Genomic DNA, 14,500 nt, shown 5'->3' with positions numbered 1-14,500 from the left:
AAACCCGTGCGATTAATAATAAAAATAAACACATCGGTTCCGTTACCGCGTTCGTCCGTCATGTGCTATTTATTATATTTTTTTTTGTTTTTAATTTGGTTACAAAGAGGATAATGCGTGTTTGTTTGGTGAAGATTGTATTTCGTTCAATAAATATGATTGTAGATTTAACTTGGGCGTTGCGGTTTGAAAAGACCTGTATTCTCAGTGAAGGCACGATTTCATAACAGGACCTTAGTTTTATGCTTATGATTAAATCGTGAAACACTAAAACATAAACAAATGTCTCTTTTCATTTGTCTTATGTTTAAATAGCATAAATTTAACAAAGCTTTATATCGTATGGCTTCACTCGTATCCATGTGTTTATACGTATAATTGTGATTTCTTAAGAATAACTAAACAACATCAGACGAAGAAATATGTACAGGTACTCTAAAAAAAGTTATTGCTTTACGAGTATATCGTTGTGCTAAAAAGCTTTTTTTTCTTTTGTTCAAATGAGAAGGTTAGAACTTTAGTTATAGACAATACCACTATAATATTATGTTATCTGTGGCTATTATCCCCTCTCTGGCGTTTACGTTTGGCCTATAGCATGATAAAACTCATTGCATTTGTTAAAAGCTGCTTCTAAAGATAAAAACAATAGTTTTATAAATTAATATTTAAACCGATTCGCCGAACAATCGTGGTGTAATTAATCAAACGATCCATCAAGCGCTGACGCTGCAGCGACGATATGCATTGTAATTTTGACGTCCTTAAGTAAAATGTCCGGTTTCGCTTGAGCTCCCCTGTCTCCCCGTTGTCATACAATATTGAATAGAAGAGGGTTTGTCTGCGGTCTCCCACGGCTCTTTATAAACTGGTCGGTGTCGGGTTGCGATGTATGTGTTTTTGGAGCTTGCAACGCTGTAATATGATAATTAAATTATGTTGGTACGCGTTTGCTTTACTTTGTACCTACGTATTTAATATTCCTTTGATGAAATGCGAAATTTGTGTGGGAAAAACGATGACTTATATTTTGTTGGGATGCTGCGACACTCCATTACGTGGGACAAAATTTTAATCTTTTAGCTTATAACTGAAAGAAACCCTCGTAAACTTTGCGTGATACTCAGGCAAAACAACGGAGAAGTTATAAAGAATGCGCGAGTCTGTGGCTTTGTTTTTTAATTAATATTCAAATTAATAATAAATTTACGACATTTTTTGGCGCTTTGTATATAAGGTATAACCCTTTCGTAAAACTAAAAGAGGAAACTTCGCACGGAGATGCAATAATTAGACTACGAAGCTCGTCTCGCACTGAGTAATGATCTCGTCTATGTTACATAACCAATCTCACATTAAAACCATAATTGGTGAAGATGCAAACCGCTGCGCCGCGTCAGCGCTCGCGTATTTCATTTTAATACAAATGTTTCGTTTTTAAAACAAGTGCACGGTATGTTATTCAGGTTAATATTGTCGCGCCCCAGTTTCTGTGTGAGAGCTATCGTGGTTTTCATTAATGCTACCTACCTAGAACAACAGTAATTTATTAAATCTATTTACATGCGAAATGTGTGACGTATGCTGGTTTCGGTTGATTTTGGGAATATTATGTGATCGTATAAGGAACAGGGAAAATTAATTGGGTGCGGAGCGCGCTTCGGAGCGAATTCGATCAGCTCGCACCGGGAAAGTTAAGTTAGTTAAAACCACTATAGAAGATTGGTATCTTACAGTAGTACGCGAATGAAAAGGTGTTTTGAAAAGTACTAACGCCTATAGTAATTATTCGGTCATTACTGCAATAGGAGTTGTTTCAACCAATACTTATCACACGATACGTACGAGCGAGTTTCCTACATAGAGATCTGTCTGTCTATTGGTCACCTTTATATTAGTATTCAATGCTATTGTTCGAAAAGAGAAATGTCAAAAACAATCTGAATCTTTCATTTATCTCTTTAAATCACAACCACATTGAGAGTAACACTTTGTAGCTACAAGAGTTCATGCATGATGCATACATGCATATGTATTCTCTCCATATATTCTAGTTAATCATTTAATCGAAGGAAAATAAACAAAAAGCAGGACGTGTAATTTTCATATGAGGAAGAGGGCATTCTCCTACTACATTATCAGGGGAGTTCCAAGTATGTAATGTATGTAACCACACACCCAGGCTGTATTTTAATAAATTGTTTTTTAAATTCGAATCAAACGTTATAAATAGAATCTTATTTAAACGATATTATATTAAGTCACAATCGCTCCTCTAGGTGACGAGGTCAATTCAAATTAAATTAGGTCATAGAATTACACGCCTCCGGTTCACCCAGTGCCGTCTGCTTATCGATAAATAAATTATTATCGATGTCTGCGAATGACAAGCAAAAATCGAGCCGCAGAATTTGGCAATGAACTTATCAATGGCAGCGCTCCGATAATTAATTAATGTGATTGACAGATTCAGGCTCCTTTCGATTAATAATAATATTCAATTATGTACGCATAAGCTGAGAGTAGATGGAGGGTAGACGGGTTCGTTAATTGTGTTTAAAATGTTATAGGAACAAACTGTTCGCCCCGGCTCCGCCCGCATAACCTTTCTTTTTATTTCTTTTAAATTTTTAAGATACATATATGACTCCTTTGTCGAAAGATAAGCTGTGGATACACAACTAGAAATATTTTCAAAGGACGAGTTCAAAATTGTGCTCGAATCGAAATCGCAATTAAATTTATATAAAACATAAAGAATCATATAAATAGCATACAACCCCCAAGGGGCTACCCTTTGGGGGCTGAATAGGGTAAAAAAGTTTATACCGTAAAACTATATTTTTAACCACGCGGGTGAAGCTGTATGCAATAATCGTATAAAAGTGTCATACAATTACCAAATCAGTATAAGCACACAACGAAATCGTTAAGAAGCGAATAGACTTAACAACTTCGGATCGGCAAACACTCGTAAAATCATTGGGGCCGGCACCAAAGACAATTGAATATCGTCCACTTGATGCCGCTGGCACGGAATCACTAATGCCCTCCCGGCAATCTCGTTAACGATGTAAACATAGCACCAATTATTGTCAGGTTATTTATTTTACAATCGTTGTGTAGGCGGTGGCTTTTGTAGTTATAGGGATATTGTACGTAGTTCTAAAAATGCAAGGAAAGCTGACAAAACAAGCTTATAGCTAGAATCAACTAAATTGTCTCACTTGCTCTTATACAACGCATAAGGAAATTGTTTAATCCTGATGATCCTAAACATAAGAACTAGATAAACTCATCAAATTTGAATCTACCAGATCTATTATTCTGATAATTAGAAGGCGAACAGACCAATGCTCTGAAGCATAATACAATAATAAACCATCAAGCATAAATGAAAAACTCATATTTCGAGTTATCGTCAAATAAAACGAATGCATTAACCATTTATTTACATGCCCACACTATTCGAAAAACGCGCACCACACAACCATTTTAGCGCCAATCATTAAAAATAAATATTTCACCAAGCCTTGCGGAGTGAAGCAGTGTATTTGAAATATGACAATGGGCTATTGAAAAATAGGCTCCGTTCACAGATAGCGCTAATGAGAGCATGAGATCGCTCAAACCTCCCTAGGCCGTGTTCACATTGTAGTAACCAATTGGAGCATGATACAAATTCAGTTCGAACTGCGGTATGACAATGCAGTTCTGTTATAGAAGATTATATATTTGATAAATATGACGTGGGTGCCCGGTGTGGAAGTGTATTTGGAACGCTGAGAACTGATCTTTATTGAGTTATCAAAGATTTTTACACGATTCGTGCTCGCATTATTCAATTGGGCGCGAAAGGTCAGGTCAAATTTTTTCAAGATAAATTAAGAGAAATTCAAGAAAATGTTCGGTGTGAACAAAGAGGTTATAGGGTGAAAATTTTTTGGATAACTTTGCTTGTTTGCTTTCATTTATCTGAAATAAAATTATGGTACTTATTTAATGCGTAATCGTGTTTAATTTAAATGTTAGATTGTCAATCCTTCAATAGGCGTCTTTACAATTTTGTCCTCTTTTTATAATTTTTTTTTTTTGTTAAATAGCATATTAAATTGACTTGCTTAATTAATAACTATTGTACTTATAGGTAACATTGTTACATGTGATTTAAATGAAAATAAATTATCATAAAAGGTAATGGAAGCCTTTTAATAATAATTTTGACTGACCGAGTTGCGAGTTACTCTGTATTCATATTTTTTTTTATACAGGAGTATGCTCGCCCAGGGCGGACCGAACCTCCGCTTCAATTGACCCAGAATACAATTCAAAATAAAACGTAGCCTATGTCCCTCGGGAATTTTTTACTGCTGAAAATCGTGGCGTTACGTGGTCAAAATAAATTTACTAAATAAAATTTACACTAAAAATAAGAGTTTGCAGTATGCAGCTTTATGTGATCCCACATACGCAATAGTTTAGAAATGCCGCCCCTATTTTTCCTCACGAGGGCTCACAGTTAATTTAATTCTCACGGCTTCGCTCATCCAACGTCTCCATTATAAGTAAGTGCGCCATTGTTCAGTTATAGGCCATCGTGAGGAGCACCTTCCATTTTAAGCTGGTCTTCATTACATCGGCTTATTGCAAGTGCATTTTCGTATGGTATCCTATTCAAGCGATAGTTGTGAAGGGGCGGGCTAGAACGTGATGGGGTCTTAAATTTTGATTATTTTAATGGGACATGTGACGTAGTTTATGACGTTATTGTATTTGAAAGTGTAGTATCAGCTTTTTGAATATTGAAAGGAATTCATGTCAAGGAGAAATCAAGGAAAATAGTTAAAAATTAAGATCTTTGAGGCATGCTATGTGGATATAAGCTTAAATTAATTGATATCGTCACTCACTGTTAACAGCTAGTAAGTAACAAATAGAAATTTATAAAGCTTATTATGCATATTATAGGTACCGATTGAAAAATAGAAGATGACAAATTTTAGAAAATTTTAAACGTAAGGAAACTTTGAAAAGAAAATAATAAAATTATGCACAAGTGTTCTTAATATGGTGATTAAATTGTCATCTGTGAAATGTCAAGGCGGATAATAAGAATTTTTATTTGTTTCTCTACTATCCGTTAAAAATTAATACCAATGCTGAAAAATTAAGAATATAACATTTTTATATACAAATTATTTATTATTACATTTAGGCGCATTTGAAATGAAATAAAAAAAATGCTCTAAACAAATAAACATAGTACATATTTGAAATGGTTATTCCATAAATTCGACGATGATAATACCACGAATATATAATATACAACATAATAAATTATTAATACATATATCACGATTCATACGAAGTGAATCAAGTTACCTCTGCATTCGGATCAAAGCTGAGTATAAAATTGAATACATTATAATAATTTGTGGCAGGATCAAGGGGTAAACACAATTTGTGTCGTCTGCGTCCCAATAAAGGCCTTATTGAAATTTTCACAGTATTTGCCGTTGACAAATGCAATTAATCAAAGTCTTCACCAAAAAATCTTTATAAATCGCTTCGGCTGAGTGGCGTTTGTAAATATTTTTTCAACGTAGGACGCAGGGAGCGAATGCTTCTTCTTTCAACAAATTTTAAATAATCTAACATGTTTTTTTTTTTCGTATTTACGTAATTATATGTGTTCTCGATATTATCGTCAAAAATATTATCGACTATTTTTTTTGTTATATATCTTACAGCCATAAATTATTGATCCAAAATGATGGATATGTTATGCACATACACATTATACTATTATATATAGTAAAATACACAATTATATTTGAAATAATATAAAATACTGATTTTTATTCGACACGTATAAAATTAAACATATAATTATAGCTAGGTTTTAAATCTGAATATTTTATTCTCATATATCTGTACATAATTTAAATTAAACAGAACATTGTCTGACACTTGATATTTACTAAGACGAATCTAATCTATCACTGGAAACTCAACTATCTTCGCCGTTGAATGTCAAAGGGAATCCACCCAGTTGGTGACAGAGTTCAGAACTTCGTAGGAAAATGTAATTGATATAACAACACATTGACATATACATTAATGGTAGTTCTATGAACAATCTTGTATATTTAAACTTAAAATTAACTATTAATTAAACAATAAAAAGTCCATAGTTTAAAATCATAGTATCAACCATAAACAAAATAATATTTTTAGTCTTTTTCCCTTAAATATTCCTTTATAATACAATGGATAAGTGAGCTGGTCGTTCGCCTGATGGTCAGCGATTGCCACCACCCATGAAAAATTGAAGACGGGGTATCTCTGCAAATGCGTTGCCCGCTTTTAAGTGGTTATAAATAAGTAAAGGATCATGGAAAAGAATACGGGCCTTTAGCTCTCTCATTCCTATCTTGTAATTCTATTGCCATTACGGATACCCAAAAGCGAGCCTTGTTTCAGAAGAAGTGGAGCGGCTGTTGCGCGAATACACCCAGAATCAGGAACTGGTCCGGAACATTGGAGCCCACTACTACCAGATCATCTACCCGGTGCAGTTGCGACACCACGAGAAGATGGGCATATCGACGCGGGAGGTGAATACGCCGAAGGTCAGTAAACTGTTCTAGAAAGATCTTTTAGATCGCTAATTTAAACTGATAAATTTCAAAATAAACTTCACTTGATATTTTGAAAACGGTTGTAGTTTTTGTGATTAATTTAAAAATGGAATAATTGTGAGTGGAACTAGAGAAGTGAGTGGGCTTATCATTTGAAATCTGATAGTTTAAAATGCATTTCCATAGAAATGTAAAAATATAAAGTATGACACAAATTAATTAAGTGAGCTCTGAGCAAGATATGTTATTCTCCTTTCATCTCGCTCTTCGAATAATCTATTCGGTTTGCCATTTACCTCCTCCGTAGTTTACTCTTACCAATCTCTTAAACTTGGGCTTGGTCAATCGTGATTGGATTTACTAAAGTACAAAGTAGACGTTAGATACAAATCAGCCCAATGACACTTTCTATTTCTTCTTATTTTAATGTTGTGGAATCCACTTACTGCGCTTAACGTGCTCCTAAAGGCATGATGCCACCTTAACGCGCTTTTTGAAGCACAAAAATATTCCTCCAGCCTTTTGAAATGTCGTAACAGTCGCAGTTTCCCGGAATATAATAAAATACAAGCCCGGCATCAAAGCATCTCATAACGGGCGCGGGTACAAGTCAGATGGACGGCTCTCAAAGAAAATTTTCCCCGCGACATTTCTTGCTGACGCTACACTACTGGTGATTAATGTCGTCCCACTTCGAGCGACACCGGAGTTTTTCTATTAGCGAAACTTTCCGTCTTAGTACTTTTTGTTTTGTATTAGTCAATGTCTGAGTTAACGGCCGTGACGTCACGAGGTGTTGGCGTAACGCGTGAGACGTGATTATTGGACAAGTTTTTATGGCGATAAGCAAGTGTAGGCGACGAATTTTTGTGAGAGCATATTTAAAGGGGAATTTTTGGCTACGAATATAATAAGGAAAGCAGGCAAGGATTATAAATTCTGAAGTTACGAATATTGGTTACGAAATTGAAATTTTTCGAAGGCTGGATTTGTCAAATAGATGATAACTACAGGATAACTTCATACGTCTTAAAATAGCTAGTAAAACATTAAGTTATATTCAACAAACAAACGCACAAACGTTCTCTTTGTTAATATAAATTATATGCGCAGCTGGAGAGGATCAATCTTCAAATTCAGATATATAGGCACTCCATCCTCTCGTAATCAAGCCACTTGAAGTTTTGATTGCTTCCAAAATCTTGTTGTTTGAAACCGTGTAAACAGCCTTGCGATCGACGGCGAGCAGCTGAGAAGTTCTTAAATATTAAATTTATAACTCATTATGCTAATTCTGAATACTATTTGTAACTAGCGGTCCGCCCCGGTTTCTGTCGTAGTACGCCGTTTCTCTTCATACGAACATTCCTTGTACTTTAAAAATGTAAAAACTAAGGCAAATTGGTCGAGTCATTCTCGAGTTTTAGGCTAAGCAACTTATTTCAAGCGTGCGATTTATTTTTTTATATAGATAGAAGATGGAAAAATAGATAGATATCTGTCCTAGAATATAATATTGCTAATGTATAGGTTACAATATTAGTCATTCCATACACGTAATATTAAATCATAATAGTTATTTTTATTAAAAAGTTCAAGCGCCTTCAAATTGTCTGACTATATAAACAATTTGAAAGCAGAAAACAAAACACTAGACCAAAACTAAGGAACTAAGGCTACACGGGAGGAACTAGCTTTCAAATAAAAAAAGAAACCTCACAATCAGTTCACCCAATCGAAAGCTCTGAGGTAACAAAGCCATGAAAACAGTAAAATTAATAACCTCCTCTTTTGGAAGTCAGTTGATGATATACATATATCCCAATCAAAGTAGAAAATATATTGCATTGCATATTTATTTTCGCACAAATAGTACCTATGCATTAACCACCAGTATATCATATTAAACACTTATAATTACATATAACCTGTAAAAGGCACCAGAGGGAGGGGAAGCATCGAGATCTTTTAAGAGTTTAAACAAGTTTCCACGAGTTTAAATAAGTTAAATTGGCTTCGGAGCGAATATTTTGCTTTTGCGTGTTAAACTGCTCAAGAGATGAACGTTGGGGCGTAGTTGGGTAACTTAAAGCGTACTCAGTAATCGTTGTGATGGTTTTATGATTGTGAGAGACTTTTTTATGTCACAGTCGGCAATGGAGCTGGTGGGTCGCCTGATGGTAAGCGCTACCACCGCCGTTGGGCATTTGGAGAGGCATAAGGTCAAATTGCAGACCTTACGCCTTTACAAATGGATTGCCGGCTTTGAATTGGGTAGGGATAAAGAAAAGATTAACTAGAGGAATGAAGGAAAGGACTGGGAAGGGTAAGGAAAAGGATATGGGCCTCCGGCTCCCCCACTCACCAAACGAAACTCAATAGCATGCTATTATTTCACGCCGGTTTTTTGTGGAGGTACTTCCCCGGTGCGAGCTGGCCCAATTCGTGCCGAAGAGTGCTCGTGCTCGTGCACATAAAACAAACAAACAAGCAATTGCTAAGCGGTGGTTTATTTGTCTTTTATGGATTACTTTTTTGGGTGGTTTAAACCTCAGAGAATAAAGAGCAACTTTATGAAAAGTCGATGTCACAAGATATTCGGATACTATAGTTCACTATGTTTTACTTTTTATTTTACGTTGAATTATTATTTCATATAGAGATACTATTGTATCTCACACGTTTTCTGTATATAATTAGTAAAAATAATTGTCGATAACGCTGTCTATTTCAAAAACCTACACATAAAATAATCGTGTCGTGGAAATACTCACTGCGCCGCACGGTTTCACCCGCGTAAGTCCATATCCCGTAGGAATATCGGGATAAAAAGTTATTGTATGTTAGTCCACTTATCCAGCTGTCTACGTACCAAATTTCATTGTAACTGGTTCAGAAGTTTTTGCGTGAAAGAGCAACAAACACACACACACATCCTTACAAACTTTCGCATTTATAATATTAGTAGGATTTTGCCTGCCTGTTTATCTATTCCTCACGCCTAAACCACTAAACCGAGTTGCATGAAATTTGGTACAGAGCTAGTTTATGACTCGATTAATGCCAAACTATAGTTTTTATCCTGGAAATCCACGGAAACTGTCAGTCTACTTTTCCTTTGACTATGCGCGCGAAGCAGGGGCGTTAAGCAAGTTATTCATATTATATCGGTAATTCTTTCAAGCAATCGAGCGACGCTTCTGCACAAATTGGGTCATGTCTCGCAGGGGCCAGATACCATAATCCCTCACCCTTCCTGCAGCTATTCGGGGGCACCTACACTTCAAAAGCTCTCGAATTAGTTTAAAAACGAATTACAAATGTACCCCTTTCTGTGTATAAATCACAGCCACATAAATTGATTCATTCATACAAACAGTCTAATACGTCGATATTCTTATAATAAAACATATACAACGGTATCTATAAATATAATACATAAAAATTAACAAAAAAAGTATAGGTCTGATGATGTGTAAATGTTTTTAAATGCGTGGAACAGGTACATGTTATTGGAGTGATGATGCACTAAATATGTTTCTTTTTTGTTTATTTAACACTCTGAAATATGTATACTTTACCTATAAATAATATGGAATAAAAAATGACGTCACGTTCTGTGATTTGATCACTTATAATGACGGTTTTCTATTTAATCCTTGGCTACTCAATACTTTGTTTTTCTATGTATTTATGTAATCAATGATCAAAATTCTAAAACCATATCCCTGATTTCTAAAAAAAAGGAACAATTCTAATAAGAATTTCAGATAAACATGATATTATGTCATCCACAAATTACGATTCCCCATCCATACATACATAATGCAAAGGTTGTCTGTCGATATTATCATAATTCCGGCATTCTTATGATTCAAGCCCAAACTGACCTCATACGTAGCGAAGATCGCCGGGGTTTCCTTGAATATTTTCGCATAAGATAGCATTGATAATATGCGTTTTTCGGTCACTTGTAAATTTGAGAGAATCCCATAATTATTGTAAGATTCAGTAAAGGTAAGCTCGAGAGAGAAAAGCAATTTAGAAAGAAAGAAATAAAGAAAGAAACATTTATTTATCAGGGACAGTACTACACACTAATGAAAGAAATTATACAGATAAAAAGCAACAAATAGATACAATTACACAACATATATAAATTATTATAGCAGAACGATTTACAAATTGAAATTTCGCTAAAGGTTGAAGGTGCGTACGGATTTACTGAATAATAAGAAGAATAAACATTCTGGGTGGACGTTAGGATTCTAAGGAAGTTTCTAAGAAAGTTTCAATCGCTTGAAAATATAACTTACTAGCTGTGCCCCGCGGTTTCACCCGCGTAAGTCCGTATCCCGTAGGAATATGGGGAAAAAATGTAGCCTATAAGAACTGTAATATATATAAGGAATAACGTCTCACTGGGTGAACCGATATACATGTTTATTTTTTTATTTGATAGCTCATTAGCTATCCTTCCCTTGTAGTTCCATTTAAATTCGATTTCATTAATTGACAATTTTAATGTGTTTTTATTTTCTATTAATAATAATGATTCTATCGTAATAAAGAGAAATTGTAATATATTCTAGAGCAGGCAAGCGTGAAGGGAGCATAACTGATATTAAATAGCGAATTTAATAAGTGCTCGTAGAAAACGATATAATATAAAATATTAGCACCTCACAAATCTCACAGGGCTTGCTTGTTTGAGACAAAGGCGAATGGGATATTTTATGAAAATCCAACGCCGTTTGATGTGAAAAAGCATCCGCGTCAGGATATCTGAGAAGGGAATTCAAGGCAAATTCATTTTTCTTTGACGTAACCGGAGTGTGATTGTAATTCCCTTTTTTCGGTATTTGATAGATTTCTCATATTATAGGTACTTGCCGTGCTAGAACCAGATCAGATCTTACTGTTTCTGAATACGTCATTTAACGACACACATTTCCGAGATTATTAATTGGTATGATAATTGCTCAAAATCCAATCAGTGTTATATCAATCGCAACTTTAATTACGTAAACTATATATTAATCCTAAAGATACACAAAATAATATAAGCATATAGTTGCCTGAATAACAAAATACTTGAAATTGAGAAATTTTGAAAGAATAGAAAAAATTTGATCACGAGGCAGGATTCGAACCTGCGTTTCTTGCCTAACCTAGGTTCTAGGTGATCAAATTTTTTCTATTCTTTCAAAATTTCTCATTTATAAAGCATTTCAATGCTATAAAACTAAAAATTAAATACTTGAAATTGTCAAAACTGCCAGAGACTACTAGAGCAGATTTAAACATTTCCACATATAATTCAACTTCAAACTTTAGCATCAGCTTTCCAACAAAAAAAAAAAAAGAAAAAGCAACTTCGGATAATAAACACAAAAAGATACATTAGAATAGAGAACCTCCTTCTTTTGAAGTCTGTTAATAATTCACATACAGCAAACATCATATTACAGCGGGGACACGATGAAATCAATGTTACCATTGCAAAATTAAACACCCCACTATGCAATCTTGTGCCGTGATGAAATTCCATACAAAATATAATATAAGCCGGAATATCGCCGCTTGTCTCCTCTTCCCAGTCGTGAAATACACGATATTTTTCTGAGGACTAATTTCCTCAACGACCCTCCGGGCCCTCGTCACAACATTCTTACTTTTGTGCAATTTCTAGTTGAAATTGTGCGTAGTAAGTTTTCGAGACTTGCGTCCTTTTTTTTATTCAAGCCGCCATGTTTAAATACGACACTCCTGTTGATGCTAATTTGTTTTTGAACGATGTTATTTCTCGTGTTTCTTGAAATTGAATAGTTATTAAAAACAGCTGTAATGGAGGATCTTTTTTTTGTTTTTCTGGTTATCGTGTTAGCTACGTTATAAAATTAGGGCTCTATAATAGACTATTTACATGTATTAACCTCGCAATAATCATAATTTGAAACACGTGATTAATGTTATAACGCTAATGTTGTAACTGTGTAATATGACGATTCACAAGTGATTATATAGGAAGCCGAATTGACTAAATAAATGTTTGAGTTTGAGTTTATGCAATCTTTTACTTTATTCGGAGAAAATGTATGATGTTAGTTGATTAAATGATACTCTAAATATATAGTATTGTGGATACTAAGTTGCCTCGGTTAACTATCATATAATATTTGTACAGTTACGACTTTATACTGAATTCACGGAGACAAAATTTTCAAGATTATGTTGTCTTAAAACAAATCTGTAGTAACCAGTATAGCAGAACATGTTCTGCTCCTGACGGGTGTTATCGTTACGTCGGTTAGTAAAGCTGTGATATGCCTCCCAGCTATAAGATGATGCGCCATTGATTAGTAATCTTAGTTTGTTAGCACAAGGTTAGCTAGGAGTTTACCATCAAACAACACAGCAATAGAAAAGCGAAGGATACTTATTGAAAATGCAAGGATACAATAGTGTCAGATCAACAATTCGAAAATGTTACACTCAATTTTAAATGTATAATGAAGTCTGTTATAATTGTCTTCAGTTAATTATCGCCATCGCGGACCAATCAGTGGTTTTATAAATGATGAGAAACCTAATTACGGTTGGTTGAAACTCGTACCGTTCTCTCTGTGTACATTACTCAATTACACAGCGTACATTTGTACGCGCCTTTGCTTTCAAATTTTGTCAAGCTTTAATTAGGAAAAATTCCCCGAAATACACTTCCAGCCTCGTACCATAATTGAGTTTGAACAACGCCAATCCCACACGAGCTAATATTTAGAATATCCTTAACTTTATGAGCAGTTAAAGTTCTCTCTTGTACGTGTTTTAGTTTTGGTCATTTAACCCTCAGTGACGTCACATATCTCCAAACACAGAACCGGCATACCCTCACAAATTCAGAACAATATCAGATTATTAAATTTACGCATTCCGTGGGCCCGCCAATAATGCCGTGGCCGAGTTGTTTTTCAATACCGCCCAACTTTAACCGTTCCGCTGGTTGTTTTCGACTTTGCCCAAATCCTTGTAACAATGTTTTCCCTAGATTATCCGACATCAAATAGTTTATGTTGAAAGTTTGCGGGAAAGTTAATTTGGTTGGTGAATTTCAATAATTTTGCGGGGGCTCGCCTCACGTTCGCTTTGCAGAATGGCGGGGAGCCCTTTGATGTGGGCTATCATTTAATCTGTTCGTAGTTTGTTGCTGAAGGTTACGCTCAGATAATACTGAATTATCTATCGACTTTAAATTTGGCGCACAACCTCTAGTCGCTTTCGAGTTGGGAACTAACGATGTTGGGGTGCGATTTATCTATTGCATAGTGTTAAACTACCTAACTATTGTACGCTTTCTATTGTAGCTTTATTTGAAGACTAGTGACCCGCCCCGGCTGCCCACGGATGCAGTAATACATATGAACCATCATCTTGAATCACTCTATCTATAAAACTCCATCAAAGTTTGTTGTGTACTTTTAAAAAAATTAAGCATACAAGTGACATGACTTTTGTATACTATATAGTGAAGTATTTCATTACTTAATTGATCTTAATTTTAACTCCGCCATTAATCAGGTTGTTTGTTGCAGGGTCGCTATGGGCAGGAATACCAGGGAGTCAGCCGACCACGCTCAAGAGTAAGTTTCCTTTTAGTTTTTATATTTCTTAGAAAATTGTTTAGGTAACTATTAAAAAAACTTCAAAAGTTAAGAAACACTTCCGAACAACAACGTGATCCTGATTGCTGGCCAACAACAAAAAAATAATCATTAGCTGATATCTCCGATACAAAAACACGCCCGGCGTCTTAATTACAGCCCCGTGATCACGGCTCCCAGTAATTATTTCCCCCCCCC

General features: G+C 35.0%; 1 protein-coding gene across 1 annotated transcript in view; it reads left to right on the top strand.

Annotated features, from left to right (window-relative positions):
* The window catches only part of LOC119834893 (disintegrin and metalloproteinase domain-containing protein unc-71-like), a 316,054-nt gene that overhangs the window by 238,009 nt on the left and 63,545 nt on the right, over positions 1 to 14,500 (top strand). Inside the window, exons 6-7 of the mRNA XM_038359411.1 lie at positions 6,484 to 6,632; positions 14,234 to 14,281. Of these exons, the coding sequence (XP_038215339.1) occupies positions 6,484 to 6,632; positions 14,234 to 14,281 (197 nt within the window). The remainder of the gene's footprint in view (positions 1 to 6,483; positions 6,633 to 14,233; positions 14,282 to 14,500) is intronic.

This window comes from Zerene cesonia, chromosome 20, assembly GCF_012273895.1.
Source record: "Zerene cesonia ecotype Mississippi chromosome 20, Zerene_cesonia_1.1, whole genome shotgun sequence".
NCBI lineage: Eukaryota > Metazoa > Arthropoda > Insecta > Lepidoptera > Pieridae > Zerene > Zerene cesonia.
The sequence above is the reverse complement of the archived record's forward strand: the minus strand, read 5'-3'. Positions and strand labels throughout refer to the sequence as shown.